A 23,367-nucleotide genomic window follows, 5' to 3' on the forward strand; every position below is an offset into this window, starting at 1 on the left:
TTAATCATATGTAATGATATTATCAGGCCTTAAAAATATTTATCGAAAAATACTTTCATCATGGTCGTCTTCAATCTCCTTTTTCCGGCCTAACATCGCATATCATGAAAAAAATTCTTAATTTTATGAAATCAAGTCAAATCATACAATTAAACATTTAATCACAATAAATCATATTATTTAAGCATTTAAAATCACTTGAATAAAATAAATAAGCAATTTAATTAATTTTCATGTATGTGATTTACGTAGAAGGATTTTTCGGACATTACAGAAAAGGAAGAAACAAAAAGTGAATTCAGTGTCTATAATTGCAATGGCCCACAGGCCACAGCTTTTGACTTAAAAAACAAATCAATTATTTGGGTTGGGCACATAGGAAGGGATTTTTACTTAAGTAAATTAAAAAAATGGGCTGGGCTACAGTCCAGTACAGCCCTTCAATAAATCCGTCTCTGGTAGCAACCAAACACTGAAAACAAGGTCATCATTGACTTTTTCTTTATAAATACAAGGTTTAATTGACATTAATGCATTCAGATATTTTTCCATTAAAAAGCATACTTTCTATATACTTTCATTTACGTAAAACATTTGACTGACTTGAGCGTTGGAGTGGTTACGTCGGAAAACCTTCTGGCGTCTCACTAACGTTCTTTACACTTTAAAGTGTGAAGATTCTCCTGCTCGGGTACTCTTCGCTTGATCTCCAGCATATTCGAGAAGAAACCAATATGACAAGGTATAATCAATCACTAAGCTCAATCCAATTTATCCGGTCAGTATCATATATATTTCTTATTTTCAAGATTTATTCGTTTGTCCACTTGATTGATAGTAGAATATTTTACTCTGAATCCGCATAATTTATACTTTATAACATAGAACCTATTTGACAATTTTCGAAAAAATACACAATAATTATATTAGACTGTCTCATGGATTAATTTTGAAATAGAACTCACCTAATCCATAAAAAAAATATTATATTTTTATATAAAAAATATTATATATTTTTTTAAATATGAATCAGTTCAATTGTTCGGACCAACTCTAAAAGTACAGGGGGTTGGCGAAAAATAACAATAATATTGTGGGCAAATCGAAAATTCTACTCGTTACTATAACTACGTCTTACTCCACAGCCAACGGTCAGTCTCATTGAAATCTATTCTCTATATTCCTTTCAGATTTAGCGCTCTGCTCTCTCTTCATCTACTGAGGTAATGAATGCTTTTTGAGCTGAATCTTGCGTTATTAGTTTATATTTTTGATTTTTTAATTTGAATATGAAGAGATAAAATACGGAAAACTTGGGATTGCAGGAAAAAGAAGGGCTTCATTTTTGCCATGGAGGCTGTCAGGAATCCTGGTTTGATTGCTCTGTTTGATGTCGATGGAACTCTCACTGCTCCCAGAAAGGTTTCATTTTTGTTTGTTTTAACGTGATTGTTTTATGATTTCCCATAAATGGTTCAACTGGTGTGAAGAATATTTCTTTGATTCAAGTAAATGAGTTATCTGTCATTTTAATTTAATAATTCAAGAGCTGTGGCCATTTGATTTTATTAAAAAAAATTGTGGTGATAAGAATTTAGGTTTTCATCGAGTGAAACCCAGGCGAGTTATGGGTTTTTTTAGATGCATAACAAACGCTATATGATGTAGTGATAATCGATGCATCTGGTGTGTGTACTAGATATGACATTGAAAGTCTCAATGTTTAGCTGCAATAATCTGACATTTTCAAAGCTCGAAATGAGTAGTTTGTGGATGATGCAAAGCCATGGAATATATTGAGTGAGAAGAGTGAATGGGTAGGTTTGAAGCGGTGCTGATATGTGATTTATGACGTATGATAGTTGTACCAGGCAGTTTTGAAGCGACGCCTACATGATATATGATTTATGATCATTTTACTTGGTAGATTTGAAGCAGTGCGTATGCGATATATGATGTATGACATTTGTACTTGATAGTTTTGAAGTGGCGCGTAAGCGATGTATGATGTATGATAGGTTACTTGGCAGTTTTGAAGTGGCACGTATGTGATATGTGACATATGATAGTTTACTTGGTAGTTTAAATGCATTTCTGCCCATTATTACTGATTTTTACTATTTTCTTATTTCAATTTATGCTTTTAATTTGTCTGTTGTAGGTGACTACCACTAAGATGATAGAATTTATGCGGGAACTGCGGAAGGTATTGACTTATTAAATATGTAGCTCATGGTACCAATGTAGAATAATATGATAAAGTGTCTTCTTCTATCATGGTTTCCTTTTGAAAAAAATACATAGAAAGTAGAAAAATGTGTTTTAATCAATGCAATCTTATTTTTCTAGGTTGTCACGGTGGGTGTTGTTGGAGGATCTGACCTTATTAAGATATCCGAGCAGCTTGGGAAAACAGGTCACCTCCAGTTAGAAGTGGTCTCAAATGCTTGGTCATCTAGCTTAAAGATTCTGGAACTCATAGCAATGTCCACCGCACACCCACCCTGCACTTTTTGATAAGTCAAATGCAACGATAGAAGGAAGAGCATGATAAGACGTTATAAAGACCCTCACTTTTGCCATATCAGAATAAATGTCTGTGTTTGATTTTTAATGCTGGATGATCGTGAAATCTATCATATGTGTTCCTTTAAAGTACCATTACATATTAATTCTCCATCTCTAATAGTTCATTTCGATTTATTATTTTGCAAGTGTTTTGCTTAATCTCGTAAATTTGAAGGATGTGGATTGTCCTCTGAGGAATATCAAAATTTAAATGTGGCCATCTTCATTCTCCACATTCTGAATATGGTATGTATTCTTTACCCATGCAGTTATTAATGACTACGACTATGTGTTTGCTGAGAATGGCCTTGTGGCTTACAAGGACGGCATGTTGATTGGAACACAGGTATCATTTGAGAATTTGACTACTTTTGTTGTGACAACGATAGCACACTCACAAATAAATGGATCAGAATACATAATATGGAAATGAGAGGAAACATTGATTGAAATATTACAATGAAAATGTAAGGTAGTTTTCCCAGAGACACTGCTGTGTACATATATAATCTTTCTAGAAAAGCTAGTCACTCGACTCTCAAAATATCAAAATAATGGAAGGATGTAACAAACCGCTCTCCTCCCTCTTGAAATATCAAAATAATTTTCGGCCCCTTTCTTTAGGCCCGTAACAACTTTAAAGTTAAAAAAAATTGATTGATACATTTGTCATGCCAGTCTCTGTATTAGAGAACTACATATTGAATGTGGATTTTTATTAATTATGGTGGTAAACTTTCTTTATTTTTAAGCTCTTTAAATTTTACATTTGTCAACCGCTTCTTGATTTGACCATATTATCTATCTCGATGCAGAGCTTGAAGTCATTTCTTGGAGAAGAAAAGCTCAAGGTTAGAACTTACCAAATCGTTTCTGAATTTATTTATTATAGTCTAAGAATCATACCTAAATGGGTTGTGATTGAAGTTGTTTGATTTCTCAAAAATCACAAGATTTTAGGACTGTCTTTCCGAAAGGAATATCTAAATGCAATAGAGCTTGTAATGGGGTCTGATTTTTGTGGTTTTCTTTTTAAATGCAGTGCGGCACATTGCGTAATATGTGTTGAGTTTTTAACCATATAATGTTTTAAAATTGTTTGAGAGTAATAACTTAGGATGTTTTTTTGGTAGCTTTTATGTTGATATATTGCAAGCAATGGTGCAGGAATTTATAAACTTCACTCTCCACTATATTGCTGATTTAGATATTCCCATCAAAAGGTGAGTCAAGGGAAGCTCAAGTAGTAACTCTTCATTTATAATCGGCTGGTTTGATTATTATTTCTTCTTTTAGGGGGACATTTATTGAATTTCGAAGTGGGATGCTCAACGTATCTCCAATCGGAAGAAACTGCAGCCAGGAAGAACGGGATGAGTTTGAAAAGTATGACAAGGTATATCCGAAACGCCAATATTTAACAGTTCAAAGATGAGGGACAAACATTTGTTCATTCATATACAAGAGTAAATCTTTATCATAAGAACTCAGTTCTCGGATTTACTCTCTCTTATTCTCTATCTCTACTGTAGAAACTAGTGTCAATTTAGTTTGTTTCTGATTGAAAGAGTTCATAATGAATCAGGTTCTCAACATACGCTCCAACATGGTGTCCGTCCTCCGTGAAAAGTTTGCCCATTTCAACCTAACATTTTCCATCGGGGGGCAAATCAGTTTTGATGTAAGAAATATTGAATGTTTCACTGTACTCTATCCGTTGCTGATTTTATCACATTGGAGCAGGTTTTCCCTCAAGGTTGGGACAAGACATATTGTTTGAGATATCTGGACGAATTTCATGAAATTCACTTCTTTGGAGATAAGACATACAAGGTAGGTATCCATCATGGTGATACTAATCCTATAGTTCTTTCCTTTTCGAAATTTCCAAATCACATGATCATTGATGTAGTAGTGAACTTGTTTTTACTGACTGCGCTAAGAAATGGATCGATCATTCTTTTCGCTTGACATATGGCTGCTTCCACTTCCGGCAACTTGTGAAAATTTCATTTTCTTTTTTAACTTGAACAGGGAGGAAATGATTTTGAGATATTCGAGTCCGCGAGAACCATAGGTCACACAGGTCAGATTTACATGATATATTTCATTTCATTATTTTTTGTCATCATTTAGAGTACTCGCAATCTCCATTTGGGTCGGGTATCTAGATTGCAACTATGGCTTTTCTTGGCATTTTGAATTGATATTTTCATTTGTTATCAGTAACTAGTCCTGAAGACACATTGAAGCAATGTACATCTCTCTTCTTGGACAAGAACAATGGAGGTTCTTAGATCAAATTTTTTTTTTTTTTGAGGAAAAGATCTTTATTTATTTTGAGGAATAAACCAAAATTGTATTTGATTTACTTTGTAGACATGAAAAGACAACATATATAATTTTTCATGGGCAACCAAGGTAGTGGTCAAATGCTTTGTTTCATTCGTAATCTATCCAAGATACAGAGAGACTTTATCTGTATCTTTGTAGTTTATGATTCTGCATTAGTAGATCAACTTGTTGACATTACAATACATAAGACTGGAACTATTCTACTATAATCATCAATATTTTCGTAGAGAAACGAGAGATGGTCATTTCACTCGACGGGTACTCGAACTGGTATTGGTATTCCTTGTCTCCGCAACAGTTATAATCGTTATACTTGGTTGGATTCATTTGATCAATATAAGAAGTGCTCATTATCGTTCAAGATAGGTTGACTACATCAAATTTAAAAAATTTAATACCCATTTCTCTTGAATCTATTTTTTCAAATCCAACTCTCAAACCTAGAATGAAGCAAGACCAGGCAAATACAAAGTTACAAAATTATTTGAAATAAAAAGAAAAGTTTAATCTTTAAACAATGTAACATAAAAAATGATGACACATAAATAATACATAGCTTAAAATTCTGAACAAAAACAAATGAAAAAAATGCATGTTGATTCCAGTCTCAAAACATGAAAAGCAATAAAAAGATAGGAAATCATCGACTTAATATTCTAATAGCTTATTTTCAATATGTCCATGCCACTCATAAATATATGAATAAAAATATAATTAAAATTTAATTGGCAATAGTGGATCTGCTATCATATTGTCGAGTGTGTGATTTATCTCATTAGGTCGTCAAAAACAATAACAAGAAAAGGCAGTGATAAACTGCAACGGAAAGAACAATACAACATCACAAGAGAAAACAGTGCATCATTGAATTTGTTTTATTTTCCATTTCTGTTCTGTAACAAATATGAATCCGACTTCTTACAAATTCCACATTCACAAGCTTGCAACTTGCAAAAAATGAAATAATCGCATGAAAATGCAAGTAAAGACAATGCATTAACCAAACCTCCAAAGCAAACGTACAAACACAAGCCTTCAACCGAAGGATACATCATCATAACACATTGATGACAAAATGTAATATAAGCACGCTTCATACGATAAACACCATCCGGTACCAGTGTCTCCATGGAAGCTAGAGGAATCGCTGGCACCGCAGAGAATGTGGCTTGGAAACAGCTGTTTTCTGGCAGAATGAATTTTAAGGTTCGGGCGTTACCCTTGAGTTTTTGCCCTTTTCATTCCAAGGCTATTGTGGAAGGGCGATACAGAATCAGACATTTGAGAGCCTTCTTCTCGAAGTGTACCGTTGAGCATTGCAAGTTCACGTAACTGCTGCTTCTTGAAAAAATCTTCAGATTCATCCTGTGTTATGTTTTTGTTTTTTTCTGCAATTGCAATCAATATCAGAGTTAAAACACATTGATTATTACCCTCTTTTTTAGAAAACTAGACATGATTTGAAATTTCGTCATTTAAAAACAGGAGTGTTTAGTTCTGCTGCTAGAGCAATGCAATTCTGTATTTGAATGGTGGACGAAAGTTACCATTGGCTTAAGCAAATCTTCAATAATCTCCCGCTCCTGCATTAGGCAGGAATCTATTATCTTAACTGGCAATTCTGATACAACAAGTACGTGGAGTGGTTCGTTCAGATGCTCATATCCTGGTTTCCCCCTCATCATATCTTCCTACATATACCAATGTGTCAAAAATCATTAGTTCTGCAGATTCTGGTAAATAACACATGAAGAAAAATGCAAGTGCCAGATAGAAGGAATAATAAATAAGTCAGCGTCCACGCATACACAAGGGCGAAGGGAAGATTACCCTCACTGGGTCCTTGATGCTGCCACGCCCTCTAATCAGAACATGACAATCAGTAGTTGCTTTGACTCGCTTCAAAGAGTTCCCTCTAGGACCAAGAAGGCGGCCAACGAAATCGAATTGCAATTCCAAGTATAAGGGATCAAGAAAAAAAAAAACTGATACCAGAAAACCACTCAGAGAAAGTAACAAAGAAATACATTAGGATATTGATCAACTGGTATGTCAACACGGAGAGTTTGCTTGACTATGAGGCCTGATGAACTACCTTGGGAACCGAGCCAGTTCTGTGCAGAAGAGGACTGCATCAAACCTGACTGACATCTGTATGTGAAAGCTCCATAGTGTAAGGAAGGAAACATAAAAATAAAGAGAATATTCTTAAATTCTTCGTGTTTAGGATTTTAAAAAGCATAACTTAGAAATAGTTTTTGGGGATAAAATGATCGACAAGAACAAAAATATTTTAAAAATCCCAAAATGTTCGATTAGCAAAACCAGGATGGCAAAGATACTTTCAACTCAACCACTGTAGTTACGAACATAAAAAGCAAAAGATGACATTAGGACAAATTAAATAAGTGGAAATTAAACCTGCATGGCACTTGCAGTTAAATAACCTTATATACTAAAATAGCATCATTTCGTAAACAGACTAAGGGTTTCCACTATCCATGAGCTAGTTAGCCAGAGACAAAGTAAAGAGTTTGTTCCAAGTAGGAAGTTAAGTTACAAAACAAAGCAAAATAGATATGTCAATGCTTTTATGGAAAGGGGAAAGAGGATAACATTCACCAATAGGACCAAAGCTAAACCATGAAGAAGGTGGCCTAATACAATAGTGAAACTCGCGGCTATAACCTGGTCGAATTGAATTGCAACTTGCATAACAGATGTCAGATCAATGCAACAAAATGACACCAAGCAAATAACAAGTGAAATCCCAAAATGAATATGCAAGAATAATCCTACGTCATTTTTGAACTAGTTATTTTCGAACTAGCTGTCACGAGAGAAGTCTAACTTAAAGATAAAGCAAGAAGAGGAAGTAACCAAGTCATAATTCAAAAGTCGAATTACTTCTTGATGTATATTCTAAATAAGTAAAAAAATAGATCAAACGAAAGGTAATGTTAATGGTTAGTATCCATACTTCTGTTTGAAATGGTGATGCCCATCTGCTCACCTTAGATAATCCATTTGAATATATTCCTCGTGAAGGCTGAGGGCTTGCATCTTCAAGGCCGTTTTGTTCTAAAATGGATGCATTTCCCAACAATTCAGATACACATGATATCTCTGATCCAAAAAGGTGAATTTCCAATAATAAGACGTATCAGTTAGCATTGGTTAAAAAATTAGTGCATAGTTTTCACAGCATGGATAAACAACATCTAGTCTTGATGAGTTAGTTGAAGTCAAGGAGTTCTGTGAAGGAAGAGGAAATCTAGTAAAAGTTAAGAGAGATCATGATAAATAACCCAAAGAAGATTAAGTTCACCCATTTTTAAACGGATATACACTAGCCATGGGGAGTGAAAACAGAAAATAAGATAGATGTACCTTGAGTCACTAAGAGTGCATTTGGAAAATAATTCAATAAAACATTTTCCATAAAAAAGAAAAAAGAAAAGAAAACAAAGAAAGAAAGAAAAATCTTTAACTTTAAAACTTGTGGTTTATCTGGCCTTTTTTGAAAAAGAAACACTTCAAAAACCAAAAGCTACAAAATGTCCCTTTTAGACTTCTTTTATAGCTTTCCTTCAAAACTTAAAAAAAGCTCTTTTTTACTGCTTTACCCAAACAAAAAATAAAAAATCTTCTACCTTTATGAACTAGGTGTTTCTGTATCCAAACTGGCCCTAACAAATATTAGTAAAAAGCATTTGAGGGATTACTCTTGTGATTCCCTCAATAAACTCTAAAAATAGAAATGTGACAAGGTGCCTTTAAAGCGAGTAGCCCACCGAACCACATCAACTTGACAATAAAAAAGATGTGGATAGAATGGATTAAAGTTCAACCGAGACACTCCATTAACATTTGTAACAACGAAGCATGAAAACCTACACTTGACAAGGTGGTGTCTAAGTTCTGCAATGTCCAAATCATAGTTCTTATTGCTATTTGAATATTAGTATAGAAAACAACTCACTCTGTGATCTCGAATATATACAGTTACAAGTTTCATTCAAAGCTTTTATAATCAGAGCTTTCAGCACAGAGTTTCAACAAAGTCTACAACTTCCTATAATACTTCGTTACGTATTTGTCAAAAGCGGGCGCCGCAGTCACTTAAGCGCAAAGCGACGCGAGGCACAAGGCATGCGCTTTGGGGAACTCCCAAGCGCAGCAGGTCAATGAAGCGCACGCACCTCGCTTTGAGGCGAAGGTCGATCGCCTGTGCATTTATAGAAGCCACACATTTTTTAAAAACTTTCTGCAGACTTAAAATTGCATTGAAAGTGCGATTTTAAGTCTGCCTAAGTCCCTTACAATTTTAAGTGTAAAAATTTGAGTCCAGCCCATTCAAACATCGTGTCTTGCTTCTGAAATCTCACCACCCTCACCGCCTCGCCTCTGCTTCGCCGCAGTGTCTCTGCCTTGCTGCCGCCGCTGCTCCGTTATCCATGTTGTGTTCCCCTTCTTATTTGCTGCTCAAAATTGATAAACTCTAATTTTTGGGATTTCTGTAATATTTTAAACTGTGATTTTTATTATAATAGGCGATTGTTTTTTATATTTCGGTATTTACCCATGTCAAACGCTGCTGATAAAATGTATGGGTTACTTTCTCAAACTACTGATAAGATGTATGAGTTACTTTAAGTTACTGATAATATGTATGAATTACTTTCTAAATTTGTGAATCGAATTCGATAACAGAATGTGGTTCAGGTTGTAACAGATAATGCAAGCTACAATGTTAGAGCGGATAATCTTTTAAATTGTAAATCGAATTAAAAATCAATTTTCTTTTAAAAGTAAATTTACATAATTTTTTCAAATCGTCTTTTGGAAAACAATTTTTCACACTTGTATTGGACTCTATGTGCAGCTCATTACTTAGATTTGACGCTTGAATAAATATCAAAATTCATAACCTCCAAAAATTGCATGAACGGGCATTGATATTGAATGTTTATATTTATAATAGACCACAGTTGTTGAGCATGATGAGGAAGTTTACTGGACAGAGGGACGTGGTAAGAATTTCAAAGATTCGTTTCGCAGTCACTTTTTTGACTCTAAAACAGTCTCAAGTTCAACAAACAAATCTGAGAAAGATGTTTACATAACGTCTAGTAAACGTGTAGCATAAGTGATATTGATACCTTCATTTTGGAAAACTGTAGCTTTGGCATTAAAAGTTAGCGGCTCATTGCTAAAGTATTGAAGCGGGTAGACGGTGAAAAAAAGTCCCGTGTGGGTTACATCTATGAGCTATGTAGCACGGACACCTTAAAAAAAATTTCAGAAGTATCGGACACGGATATGACATGCGGATACACGTGTCGGATGCGAGAAAATCCGTGTCGTTGACATTTTTAGGGTTGACCAGTCGGACACGGCAAGGACACGCTGCGAACATGTTTTGAGGACACATTTCGGCAAAAAATTTGAATTTTTTTTTNTATATCTCTGTAATTTTAAATTTTTAATACTAAATATATATATGTAATATTTATATATTTTTTAATAATTGTTATATCATAGCCGTATCGTTTCTTATATTTTCAAAAATTTTCGTATTCGCCATATCTGTATCGTATTCGATACGATACCCGTACCCGTATGTATGCAACATAGTCTATGAGACAATGGACAGAGCCAAAGAAGCTATCGCTGCATCATTTAATGATAATGAACAGAACTATCGTTGTATTTTTGAAATCATCGACAACATATGGAACATTCAACTCCATAATCCTTTGCATGCCGCTAGATATTTCTTAAATCGTGAGTTTTTTTTTTTACTCACATCATGACATAGAAAATGATGAAGAAGTGTTGGAGGATATGTACAAATGCATAGCTAGATTGGTGCTTGATGAAAATTTACAAAATAAGATCACAATTCACAAATCAATTAGAGAAATACAAAAAGACGAGACTTTTTGGTTTACCCATGATTATCAGAATTAACAGGTAAATAATATTTAATGATATATCAATTTATTTCTCAAGCATTACTTAAAAATATATATATTAACTTTGGATGATAATAAATTTAATCTTATATTTTTTTGTGTTTCAAAATTCAAGCTTGTTGGTGGCCTTCTTATGGTGTATCAACACCTGAATTAAAAACATTTGCAATGAAGATTTTGTATTTCACACGCTCTTTTTCGGTTGTGAACGTAATTTGAGTGTATTTGAAAATGAACGTAATTGGAGTGTATTTGAAGATGTAAGTTAGAAGTTTTTATACATACTAAATTTTATATTATGGAGTATAAATCTAACTTTTTACTTTCTAATTTTTTGGCAAATACATTCTAAAAAATGAAATAGGTTATATCAACAACGATTGAATAATTTAGTATATATCAAATACAACAGAGCATGGAGTTGAAAATATTCCATGTGAGGTAAGATTGATCCTATTTTTTTGTCAGAATAGATGATAGTAACGAATGGTAGTTGGAAAAGTTGGATGACACTGATAAAGATAATGATTATAACGATTATGCCTATGAAGACGATGACTTGCGTTGGAGTGATGTAGCACAAGCGACTGGGGTTGGTGAAAGTTCATAAGACTTTTGATCTCGAAATGCATCTACTTCAAAAGAAGCATTATCATCCACTTCAGCAAAAAGAGAGCGATCTTCAACTCGAACTAGTTTTGTGGATGAAGAAGAGATCAACATTGATGATGAAATTAAAGAAGAAGAAGATACCGATGGATACAAATCAAGGAATGTAGCTAATGACGTAGATTTGAAAGATGAAGATGACGATTATTATGACATTTGATATTGCATCTATCGTATTTTCAAAGACTTTATTTATTTTTTATTTTTTTATATTTTGCTTATTTCGTTTTTTCTCGTAAAGCGTGCGTTTCCTTTGGATCTTAATTTGCAGGACAAAATTCACGTGATAGGTAGGTAAAATAAGGAGACAAAGGTTAAATTTGTATATCTATAATAATTAAAAAAAAGTTATTTTTTGTTCAATAATAATACCAAATGAAAATAATACTTCATTAGGAAGTATTCTTTCTATGTAAACAATGAAATAAGATTGAAGCAATTAACACCTCCAACCTTCTTTCTTTTAAAAAATAAATAAAAATTATATATTTTAAAGTTAAAACATATTTTAATAAAACATAATAATTGTTTGTTTTAGGAGAAATAGTCAAAATTAAATAATGAAGAAATAAGAAGTGATTGTTTTTTGGATATGTTATTTTTTAAATTAAAATAAAATAGTAAATTATATTATATAGTAAATATGCGACTTTATAGCAACTTACTAAACCTGCACCCGAAATAATTTTAATTTTTTTTAATCTAAATTACGTTTTTATATTTATATGAAATATAATGAGTAATTTTTATTTAGAGTTAATGTTTGAATTTCTAATTTATTATTATTTTTATTTAAAAATAATAATATTTATGAGGAAGGAGTATTTTTGAGGAAAAAAATGATATGACATGACATACTTAAAGTTGTTGACATTCATAGCTCAACTTTAATAATGACTAATACACCAACACAACGTGATATTTTTTATAATTAAATGAAGATCAAAATACAATTATAAGAAATAATGAAAGATTACACTGTAATTTTGATACATAAATTAAAAAATAAATAGAAAAAAGAAAGGCAAAAAAGATTCAAATAAGAATTGAACCTACAACTTGATGTTTAAGAAACAAAGATTCTATCACTGAGCTACAAGTAACTTGCATTAAATTTTTAATATATATAATTATTAAAACAAACAATAACATCAAACATTAATTTTTCTTGCCTTAAATTTAATAATATAATATAGATAATAATCTAACAATAAAATAAATTTTTGCGTGAAATGTAAGATTTTGAAATACTTTTGTAATTTAAAGCCAACATTTGGATCCTATTTTGTTATGTGTTGGTTTCTTTTAAATTAACACAATTACGGGAAGGGATGTTTTAGAAAATAAATTTGATAAGATATTAGAAACCAACGGAACTCATTTTAATTTATAAGGATCTCAACATTTATAATATATTGTAGTAGTATTAGTAAATAATAAATTTGAATAATTTAAAATACAAGTAAATAAAAATATGTATCTTCAAGAATATCAGTAAAAATAATTTATAAAATGTGTGTAATTATATAATACATATTTGTAACAACTAACACAAGGGTTGAAATAAATCAACAGGGGAAAGTGATAGAATTTTATTTCTTTATACTTGTGTCAACGCAGAGTACATTTACTTGGGTGTTAATGAGTCGGGATGTTAGGTTCATGAGTCCGGAGAGGTGTGTGTCTACCTGTTGATGTTGTCTCATATAATTTAGATATCAGTATTACCATTTTCCTACAACCGGCCATGTCCCAACAGAGATAGTATTACCCGTTAAGATCTGACATCACTCTTTTACGGCCCATCTAGCCATCTAGATCAAGCGACAACGTCAACAACTTTGACGCACGAGATCTCAGTACTACTTTCACTCATGCACGCTTGAACCAACATTTCCCCCAAGATAATATACTTCTTGGAAGATTTGAACTCATGACCTCGCTCTTATACCAATTGCTAGGATTAAACGGTTACTACTAGACCAAAAGATATAGACATTAGCCAAGACGCAACTTTATTTCATTATACTTGTGGCAGCGCATAGTACACCTACTTGGGAGCTAATGGGTTAGGCTGTTAGGTTCATGAGTTCGGATAGGTGTGTGTCTATCTACTGGTGTTGTCTCGTATCCCTTAGAGACCAGTCTTATCATTTCTTACCCGCCGACCCTGTCCAGCAGAGACAATATTACCTATTAAGATACGACATCACTCTGTTACGACTCACCTAGCCAACCATATCAAGCGGCGCAACGTCAACAGCTTAACGTACGTGAATTTCCCAAGAGATCACCCATCCTAATACTGCTCTCGCTCATGCAGGCCTAACACAACATTTTTCCTCTAAGAAGTATATCAATATGTTTCTTGGGAGACTTAAACTCATGACCTAGCTTTTATATAAATTGTTATGATCAAGTGCTTACCACTAGGCAAAAGCTATATCTGTTAACCAAGATGCAACTTTATTTCCTTATACTCGTGGTTGCGTAAAATGCACCTACTTGGCTGCTAATGGGTCGGGTTGTTAAACTCATGAGTTCATGGAGGTGCTTGTCTATGTGATGATGTTGTTTCTTATTCCTTATAGATTAGTCTTACTATTTCCGTACCGTCAGCCCTATCCTTAACAGAAATAATATTACCTATTAAAATTTGATGTTACTCTTTTATGGTCGACATAACCAACCAGATCACGCGACGCAACGTCAACAACTTGATGCAGTCACCCATCCCAGTGCTGCTCTCACTCATGCAAAATTAACCCAACAATATATATATTAAAGATTTGAATGTTCACCATCATCTATGATTTTTGATGCACAAACCATGTGCTTGTTACATCATGACACTATAAAACTAGGATACATAGATTAAAACACATGTAAGAACCCTCCATTTCACTTCCCAGTTCCCATAAGAGGCTCTAATAATCAAGCCATTTAGTATCCAATCCACAAGATAGATGCAATGCTTAGCAAGAAGCTCAGCATATCTCTAAAATGATGCATTATTGCTTGTCAAGAAACTTGCATCAACATAATGCAAGAATTCCATGTCACAGCCTTGGAATAAGTATTTAGTCAAAACTCCACGAACATCGGCATCCAATTTCAATCCCCGTTTATGTTAAGCTTGTGTAATGAGTGGGAAACCCCGTTTTGATTACCGAGTCTTTGAAACTCACTTTCTATAGTCTGAGCGATTTTTACACCTTCCGGATCAGGCTCTGGAAAATCCACATGGAATGAGCCATGTTTGATAGGTGCAGGCAAAGTGACTTGTGCAGATTGCTCCTTGATATAGTTGTAAAGCTGCTGGTGGAAGGGATGGTTAAATGAAAAACAGTCGCTAACAGTTCCGTTGCTAGAATGCCGAGATGAACCTGAGCCTTCTCTTCGACAAAAATGCGGGAGGGCTTGATAATCCATAATCTGCAAGAATTTTGAGACAAGTTATTGAGGACAAACCACACATTTAAGATGCAATTGCAATGGAGGCCAACCAAATAGCTAACTGTCGAGCTTTTCCAAGATGATGCACTCTACTATCTTTAATGCATGGACAGGGCCATGTGATGCTGAGAAAGGGGTCAATTTTCGAATCACCTCTAACATATGTAAACTATTCGATCAAATTAAAGGAAAATGAGGATAATTACAGTTTTAGTCCCTTTCATCTTCATCGCAAAAAAGATTTGGTTCCTCATGTTCACAATTTTCAAATTTGGTCTTTCAATTATCCAAATGTGAAAACTATGTGGTTTCTACCATCAACTTCTGTCAAAGTTCTAATGACCTTCCCAGAAATTTGTCAACAAGGTCACAACAATAATTTTTGGAGTTTAAAAGCTTCCTCATGACGGGTCGAAACCAAATAAAGGGCCTACCTTCAACAAGTCGTCTCTTCCAGAGCCGGAAAGAACCTGCACTCTCTTCCTTGTTCTCTCACGCAAAAGAGGTTTAACAACCTGAAAGGAAGAAGCGAAACATAAATATTGAATGTCGAAGAGTGCTTTAACAAACGTAGAGTCTGTTGAGGTGGATCCAAGAATTTCAACACGATGGCCAGATGGGACGAGAGGGGCCATTCAATATATTCAGGGGGTAAAATTTTATTTTTCGTAAAACGTTTAAGATAAAAATTAAAAAAAATTCCGATCGTGAGGAAGATTACCCCAGACCACCCAGTCCCTCAGCTCGGCCCACCCGTGAGCTTGTACATGTGTTAAATGGGGTGTTTGGGTTAAAGACCTCGATCAAATTTGAGTTTTAGAAAAAAAAAACAATGACCTCCTCTTGACTAAAACACGTAATACAGTAGTTCAGACTAAACAAAATGAGGTCATTTTTAAAAAATTCAAATTCGACGAGGGTCATCGCCCGGATTCCATGTGTCAAACCTTCCAACATGCTGCAAATATATATGGAGCATTGACTATGTAGTAAATCTCGGTCTTCTCAGGATAGTTAAGGTCATCTATTGTAGAGATTACAGTCAATATCTGCAATCACAATGATTGAATTGATCATTCTGTCTCAAAAATTACGAAGCCAAAAGTTCAAGACCAGAACTTAAAAAGGTATATAATATATGCCTACATGTATGCACAACATAGTCGGTGGCGGAGCCACATGTGATTGAGGTGGGTGAATACCAAATTATACAATTGTCACCCTGTAAAATCTTAAAATATTGATAGAAACGGGTAAATTACTATCATTTAACTCACTCAAAAAACGTAAAATAGAACAGATGAGTCAACATTTTAAAAAGACTAAGATGCGTAATTCGAAATGACATTTAGTAAGAGAAATCCCATTAAACTAATTATACATATTATTGATGAATTTATGGTCAATCTGTAAATCATGACAGACAAATGCATATAAATTCTAGCAGTACATTTAAATATATAAGTCCAGAAAACAACACGATAATAAAATTGATCAAAATGTTTATTTTCTACTCTAAATGTTGTAACATGATTTAAGTGAGATTTTTCTATAATGAATTATATAAAATCACCTAAATTTACTAAATGAATAGATTTTAGTTTGAGTTAAGATTGTCATTGGTTATATTTTTAAAAAAAAATTCACCCACACATCCAAGTAACTCGAAGACAGTACCTAAATCCTTGAAAATCTATTGCTACTACTAAGCTAAATTATTAGCGAGACTGATGTTGATAAACTATTAATTAGCTAAGAATTCATATTTTTTTGGTTAAAAAACGAGTATGTGAAAGAAAGAAGGTATCTTAATACCATATTCAATAACATGCTAGAATTAGTTTCTCATATAATATATGATTTTGTGCACCATAAGCCGGTGAGCTCTTTGAATGCCATGCAATTCAGTGGCAGAGCTAGAGCAGGAAGAGCTGGGGTCATTGCCCCCTCTTTATTTTTAACTTTTCGATGAACTTTTAAATTTTTATGTATGAGGAAACTATAAATTTGTCTCTCCTAAATTTTTTGAGTTTAAATTTTTATCTCCTATGCAAAATTTCTGGTGCTATCAATGTAATATGAAGTACCTTAATTTGACTTAATGCTGAAAGCTTTAAGCCAGTCATGTCCAAAATCTTTATGCAGGTGCCAATATACCGTCCATATTTTTTCGTTGCAGAAGGCTATAACAAGAATTAATGTTAGTCTAGCAATGCGAAAGAGATATTTTCAACATATAATGGTTGTATAAATGCTGAAACTCACCAATATAACACGATCTCTGTATTCATTCATTTGTATATGTGATTGGACATAATAGTGAATCTTAAAACGAAGAAAACAGGTATTAGTAAGCATTACTACATAAACAAAAAATTTATGCTACAAGTAAAAGCATAAACACTAATTATGGCACTTAATTTGCGGAAAGTATTTTTTTAACCATTCATATCTAGTGAGTTGAAGAAGGATGAAAAAACAGTGGGATGTGAATATCTTACAGAAGCTTTGTCATATGTGCTGAGCCCTACACCAATAGCAATTACCGGAAGACCCTGTATAAGTAAGGAAGTAACACTATCAAACCCATAAAATAACCTCATCAGACAACTTTGGAATTGCTTCAAGAAGAAATGTCACGGCGTGTGACCAAAGGTAGTAAAAACAAAGTGAGGAAAAATAATCTACTGAATTGTACGACTTTTTGTGTCATCCTGGGTGACAGGTAGTTTTTTTTACTTATTCTGCATGGTTGCTGTAAGGCGGAGTTGATAATTTTGTCTATTTTGCCACCCTTGCAATGCAGCTCAGATAAAATAGAACTCTAATTATTATCCAAGCAGTACCTCTTTCGAATATCCAGAAATTCCAACAAGCTGAGATTCTCGTACTGCTATATACACGTCAGTATCTATTGGCTTCTGCAAAGATAACCCGTTAGAGTAAAGTGAACAATCAATTAAAGAATCCAACATAAAGCTATTGAAAGCACTTAACGAGGATACTAAAAGCATAGAATAGGACAAATGTCACCATATATAGTTATTGCAATGATACAGCTCAAATCTTTTGAACTGTACAATAACCCGAGTACCAAGTTTGGATAGTTACGCTAGCAGGGAAATTATCGTTCCCACGGAGATTGTACATTAAATTGCGATGTTTTGATTATTTCAAATGGTCTTTAGAACTTAGTAAGAAATGTTTTGATTTTGTTTAACTGAATAAGGTTAGAATTGGATTGAGAATCAAACTTGTGGAAGGAAAGACGTAAGGGATTCCACAATCCGGATGGATGGGACACCAACCCAGAATCTCATCCACTTCGTACTACAATGAATTACACAGGAACGCCATTGAATGAACGAGCGAGGTGCCCATCCCTACGTCGATAGTTATTGTGATACATTCATGTTTTTTGAGGCGTGTGTCTTGTTGATATAAACGGGTGCATTGACGAGGAATACACTCCATTTTACCTTTTTTCCTTCAGCTAATTTACATAGAATAAAGGTTTTGATCTCAATTTCTTCAATGAATCTTCATCCTTCCATGTAGTGGTTGAATTAAGCATATATTTGGACTCCTCGTGGTAAAAGCTTCAATTTATATTTGGTCCTGACATAAATGCGTCGTAAAAAATTCACAGAAAAGTGACCAAAATGTTTTGGTCCCAAATAATAAGGATGGGAAAATATACTATCCCACCTAGAAAAATAATCAATTTTGGGGGAAAATTAGGAATTGTGAGTCTTTAATGATAAATTAGCTATAGAGACCAAAATCGTCTAAATTAATAAGTCGGGGGACCTTTTTAGCACATCATATCAAGAGGCACTAAAATAGTTTTAGGAATTAAGCCCATGTAATAGGAACAAAAAGGGTACTTAACCCGGAATATATATACAGAGTATGTATTTGAGTTGTCTTCGTTGAGAAGTCCAAATGACAGGAAGATTATGCCAAAGTTTTTAGAAAATAATAAACCATAATTGCTTGTTTGTCGATGAGGATTTGGGGTAACACATTGTCATTCCCAGTAAGTGTACCAACCTACAATTTACAAAATCCAAACATGTAATCTTAGTTCTTTACAAATTGACCACCCGCTATTGTACAGTCACTTATAAATGGAGGTAATAGTTTATGCTTTCAGGAGCAAACAACGCTCCCGACACACAAGCTCATCTAAAAAAATTATTGATTCACTCATAATTTCTATATTCGAATTATTTCATTTGACCAAAAGACCTACCAATGCTTGTTGTTCGAAGAATCATGATATGGTCATTAAATAAGGGTGTATGATGAGTCGAATTGGCTAGATTCAAGCTCAATCGATATAATAACTTTTGAGCTCGAAAGCATCAATAGAGCGATATAATTCATATTGAGCGATATAATTCATACTTTGGGCCAATAATATGAAGCGTTGATTCAAGATAAATCGGAAATATGTAAATCAACAACAGAAACAAACGAGCTTAGTAGCTAAAACCTCACCAGTAGTATGCTATCAATTTCATTTTGTATCCTCCATTTCAAACAGTCAATAAGCTGAAAAATATGGGAACCGGTAAGAACTAAAAAAAGCAAGAAAAAAAGAAACTCACTCAAATAAATTGAATGAACAACGACAAACCATTTTATGTGCATCCAGAAGGTTCCCATCCCTTGCTTTTAAAAACCTCATCAAGGTCTCCCTTTCGTATCCGTTATGTATATTCTGAAAATTAAGTCAAGATGATCAGGCAGCATTTTTCGACCCTTGTTTTCACACGTCATAGCCTAGCGGCATGGCACGACAATTTCTCCAAATAACAAGAATTCGAAGCTGTCTTGTATAATTGCATAAAAATAACCAGAAATTCATTATCATTAACATAGACAGAAGCATCGTTAAAAAATATGATAGCAAGGTAAATGAAAAGTTAAACAATAGGAATGACCAAATGAAGCTTTAAAAGAAGGCCAACTTTTCTAATGCATTCTAATCAAGCTCAACTTTATTACCAATTCCAAATACTTGAACAACATTACTCTGCATAATTGAATATCCAAAAGACAAATTGAATTTTTTTGGGGGTGGGAAGGGCGGGGGCGCACAAGATCACTCTATACATAGTTAAAGATCTTCTGTCGATACAAATGGGTGACATGTATAGTACTTCAAAAGTGTCATTTCAAATTGTAAAAATAAATTCTCATTTAGCCATTTAAAGAAAGACACAGACAGCATGTGATCAGCATTACTTATGTAGAGATCATTCGTAAAGTTTCAGAACACCATAATATAATATAACAGAAATCCAAGTCAAGTTGCTTAGAAGTACCCTGGGTTCATTTAGGTTCAACTGATATCAATCCTTACTATTCATCTCGTTGGGTAGACCAGAACAAAAATGATTATTTGCACCCATCGCACAAGGGTCCTAACAGTTTGTCCTGCTAGATTGGACATAGCAGGATGGAATTTGTGATTTGAACATATGCTTCAACCAATCCATTCTCAATTCCTTGTAGCCATATGGATTTTCAATAACTCTTCTAGTTCCAAAAACACATTTTCAACTTTAAGACTGGGTTTACTTATATCATAATAACAAATGGCAAATAGCATTTTACATCCCCGTAAAAATGCAAAAAAATCACAAAATCACTTGTATAAAATTAATGGCTTTCTAACCTTGTGATCTGCACATTTACCCCATTTGCAAGAGGTTTTGTCCGATTTTTAAAAACTCGGGGTTTTACGTGCCTTATGCAATTTGCCCTAATACCGGTGGATCACATAGTACTTTATTATCAAAAAATCACTTGAACATATCCATATCCAAACCACATATGCACAATTTTGCTCGATAATTGTCTAATTTTTGTTGGCATCCATGAATTATTTTTTTCACAGAGAAGATACTCTTGCATATGTTTTTAAGCCATATCTTGACTATCAAGTAATGCTTTTAACCATATTTTCATATAATAAATAATGTGTTGTCTGATGCTAATATAAGTTCAGCAGTGACTCATTTAAGTTAAGTAGTGATTCAGAAGTTCTATGCTCATGCTTGTTCTAGAATCAATTATGTGCATTTGACTCCTTGCTGAGAGGTAAATTTTATGCCAAGTGTGATCCATGACAAAAGAGTTAGCAGTCGATTTACATCTTCTCCATAAGAATAGTCTAAAATGAGTACTCATTACACAATCACTTAAAAAAAGTATTCGGAAGCCACAATTCCCTAAATTTAGTATTGTGCATTCTGTTATGCTCTATTCTATTTTAAGTTTATCTTCTGCTCAGTTTAGTTCACCAAAAATCATACTGTGTATGTTTTAAACTGTTTATCTAACATTAATGTTATAATTTGTAAAATCGGTCCCCTGAAACATGTAAGATGTTCTAGATAAGCGATTAGAAGAAGAAGATTAGAAGCAGGACTGCAGGAGTGTTCAGGCAGAGAGCAGTCAAAAGTTGGCCTTTACTTAGTCCGAGATCAATAATAGTGTTCAGACAATTTCAGAATGTTTTAGGGATGTAAATTGAACTCAATTATTGCTTTAGTATTATCAATTCCGGTGTATTCAAGTTTGCACCATAATACTTGTTTTGTTCAGTTTATAATGTGTATTTTTGCTTCAAGCCAGTTTTTTTCCAGGACAAGCATGTATTGTTCCGTTCGTCCTCAGTTTTATATTTGCACGATTCCCAGGGTTCCATTTAAGCATGTGCCAACATTTATTATTTTAATAATGCTTTTGAAAATAGAATTGTGAAATTCGAATTTTCCTACTGCTGATTCCATTCACTTAATTAAATGTAGCTTTGGTAAGAGCCTTGTAGTCGGTAATGATCAAGACACATGCCCAACTCATCTATTTTGAAATTCCGGGAAGTCGTGGCATCAAAACGAATGTTAAGCTATAAGCTCGAGAAGATAGTCTATACAGGGAGAGCCCCTCAAGATTATCAACACAATTGCTTGCAGAATCGATGCAGGATCACGATAATGAATACTCTAGAAAAACTTCGAATCCGGTAAACTCCAGACACATCAATTTCTTTTGGTGCTACTGAAACATCTTCATGATTCACAAATAAAAAGTAGATCAAATCATGTACTTGAGTAACACACAAGACAGAAATTACAGAGATTCCCCACCACAAATCCAGCTCAAATTTCCAGGTAAGAACATGTAGTTGACTAGAGTAATCTTTAAAAGTTACAAATCAGAGTTTCAAACCACACATTTGACCAATCTATCATCACAACCAGGCCTGGAAGTGAGCAAACCAAGTATGCAGCCCACCATCCCAAACCCAGATCAAACTTAGCCTCATCAAGAATCAAAAATTTTTCCAACATCAACAAAAATTCGAAACACATCAGTTAAAAAATGGCAAACCTGGAAAGGCTTCTTCAGTGGTTCATCAACTGCAATAGAAAAAGCAAAACATTGATCGAAACATCAAGAAAATTAGAAAATCCTGGGGTTAGGGGCCTGTATTGTTAAGTAGTTAGTTAAGAACAAGAAGAAGCTGACTTTTTTCCACGAGGGATTGAAACTGGTTGATCATTTCTTCAGTTATGAAAACCATTTTCGCTTTTCTTTTTTCTTCACACATTCAACAATTTGCACCAAAAGATTCAGACCCAGATTTCAACTTCCATCCCCCTGTCGCTTTAAATAGCTAATGGAGTTTCCACATGGCGTTGGATGCGGGTGGGGGCTGGTTTTCAGACAAGGGGGTGTGAATTTTGGTCGCTTTTTATCTCTCAACCAACCTCCTTGAGTCTTGAATATATTGGCTTTTCTCCCATGTCTCATTTGGCCACGTTCCGATTAAAGAAAAAGATGCCTAAAATTNGATTTTTTGGTATGAAAATGAAGGGAAATAATTTTTAATTAAAACTCTTGAATTTACCGATAACTTTGTTTTATTGTCCAAAAAAAACTTGTTTATTGAATTTTATTTCAAAAAAAAAAATATTCCACCAAAATCTAATATTGTTCTTAATTACCTATGGACATTTAATATAGGATTTATATTGCATTAAATTCGATATCAAATATTTGTTTTGAATATAAAAATATTTATATTGGATCTCTAATCATTAATGTTTACTATTAACTTATTAATGGCATTTAAAAAAAATGAAATTTCATAGTTTGGGCTTTTTTTGGTACTTTTTCGGCAAAAAATTGATGGGATTAGATTTTATTTTTCATGTGTTTTGTTTCTGAGTGTGTTAGGTAAAAAGTATGTTTAAAATAGTAGAATTATTACTGTTTCAGAGATGGATTCAATAGCTAATATTGACCCATCATTTATATATAT

At 33.7% G+C, this 23,367-nt stretch overlaps 3 protein-coding genes across 6 annotated transcripts; 1 reads left to right on the forward strand and 2 right to left on the reverse strand.

Annotated features, from left to right (window-relative positions):
* Positions 1-1,077: 1,077 nt before the first annotated feature.
* LOC140976810 (phosphomannomutase) lies at positions 1,078-5,065 on the forward strand. Of its 2 annotated transcripts, none has more exons than XM_073441134.1 (12): positions 1,078-1,223; positions 1,326-1,422; positions 2,162-2,206; positions 2,350-2,416; positions 2,838-2,914; positions 3,384-3,419; positions 3,736-3,791; positions 3,865-3,964; positions 4,154-4,249; positions 4,312-4,401; positions 4,603-4,654; positions 4,795-5,065. In XM_073441134.1, the coding sequence occupies exons 2-12, from the start codon at positions 1,351-1,353 to the stop codon at positions 4,863-4,865; spliced, it is 762 nt and encodes a 253-aa protein (XP_073297235.1). In that variant the 5' UTR covers positions 1,078-1,223; positions 1,326-1,350; the 3' UTR covers positions 4,866-5,065. The 2 variants fall into 2 exon arrangements, with proteins under 2 accessions (XP_073297235.1, XP_073297237.1); XM_073441136.1 differs by having other exon boundaries at positions 1,092-1,223; positions 1,296-1,422.
* Positions 5,066-5,789: 724 nt separating this feature from the next.
* On the reverse strand, positions 5,790-8,988 carry LOC140976811 (KH domain-containing protein At4g26480-like). Of its 2 annotated transcripts, XM_073441137.1 has the most exons (5): positions 7,937-8,988; positions 6,951-7,074; positions 6,754-6,870; positions 6,471-6,614; positions 5,790-6,288 (listed from the first exon to the last, which is right to left on the reverse strand). In XM_073441137.1, exons 1-5 carry the CDS (start codon positions 7,984-7,986, stop codon positions 6,139-6,141), a joined length of 585 nt encoding a protein of 194 aa, XP_073297238.1. In that variant the 5' UTR covers positions 7,987-8,988; the 3' UTR covers positions 5,790-6,138. The 2 variants fall into 2 exon arrangements, 1 of the variants encoding a protein (XP_073297238.1); XR_012175323.1 differs by lacking the exons at positions 6,951-7,074; positions 7,937-8,988 and having other exon boundaries at positions 5,790-6,311; positions 6,471-6,610; positions 6,754-6,873.
* A 5,454-nt stretch (positions 8,989-14,442) lies between these two features.
* Positions 14,443-22,828, reverse strand: LOC140976812 (phosphatidylinositol/phosphatidylcholine transfer protein SFH1-like). Of its 2 annotated transcripts, XM_073441138.1 has the most exons (11): positions 22,572-22,826; positions 22,434-22,462; positions 19,669-19,752; positions 19,530-19,583; positions 17,873-17,947; positions 17,528-17,581; positions 17,292-17,351; positions 17,114-17,209; positions 15,974-16,075; positions 15,461-15,541; positions 14,443-15,005 (listed from the first exon to the last, which is right to left on the reverse strand). In XM_073441138.1, the coding sequence occupies exons 1-11, from the start codon at positions 22,651-22,653 to the stop codon at positions 14,685-14,687; spliced, it is 1,038 nt and encodes a 345-aa protein (XP_073297239.1). In that variant the 5' UTR covers positions 22,654-22,826; the 3' UTR covers positions 14,443-14,684. The 2 variants fall into 2 exon arrangements, with proteins under 2 accessions (XP_073297239.1, XP_073297240.1); XM_073441139.1 differs by lacking the exon at positions 15,974-16,075 and having other exon boundaries at positions 22,572-22,828.
* Between the last annotated feature and the right edge of the window lie 539 nt (positions 22,829-23,367).

This window comes from Primulina huaijiensis, chromosome 5 (genome assembly GCF_012295235.1).
Source record: "Primulina huaijiensis isolate GDHJ02 chromosome 5, ASM1229523v2, whole genome shotgun sequence".
Lineage (NCBI taxonomy): Eukaryota > Viridiplantae > Streptophyta > Magnoliopsida > Lamiales > Gesneriaceae > Primulina > Primulina huaijiensis.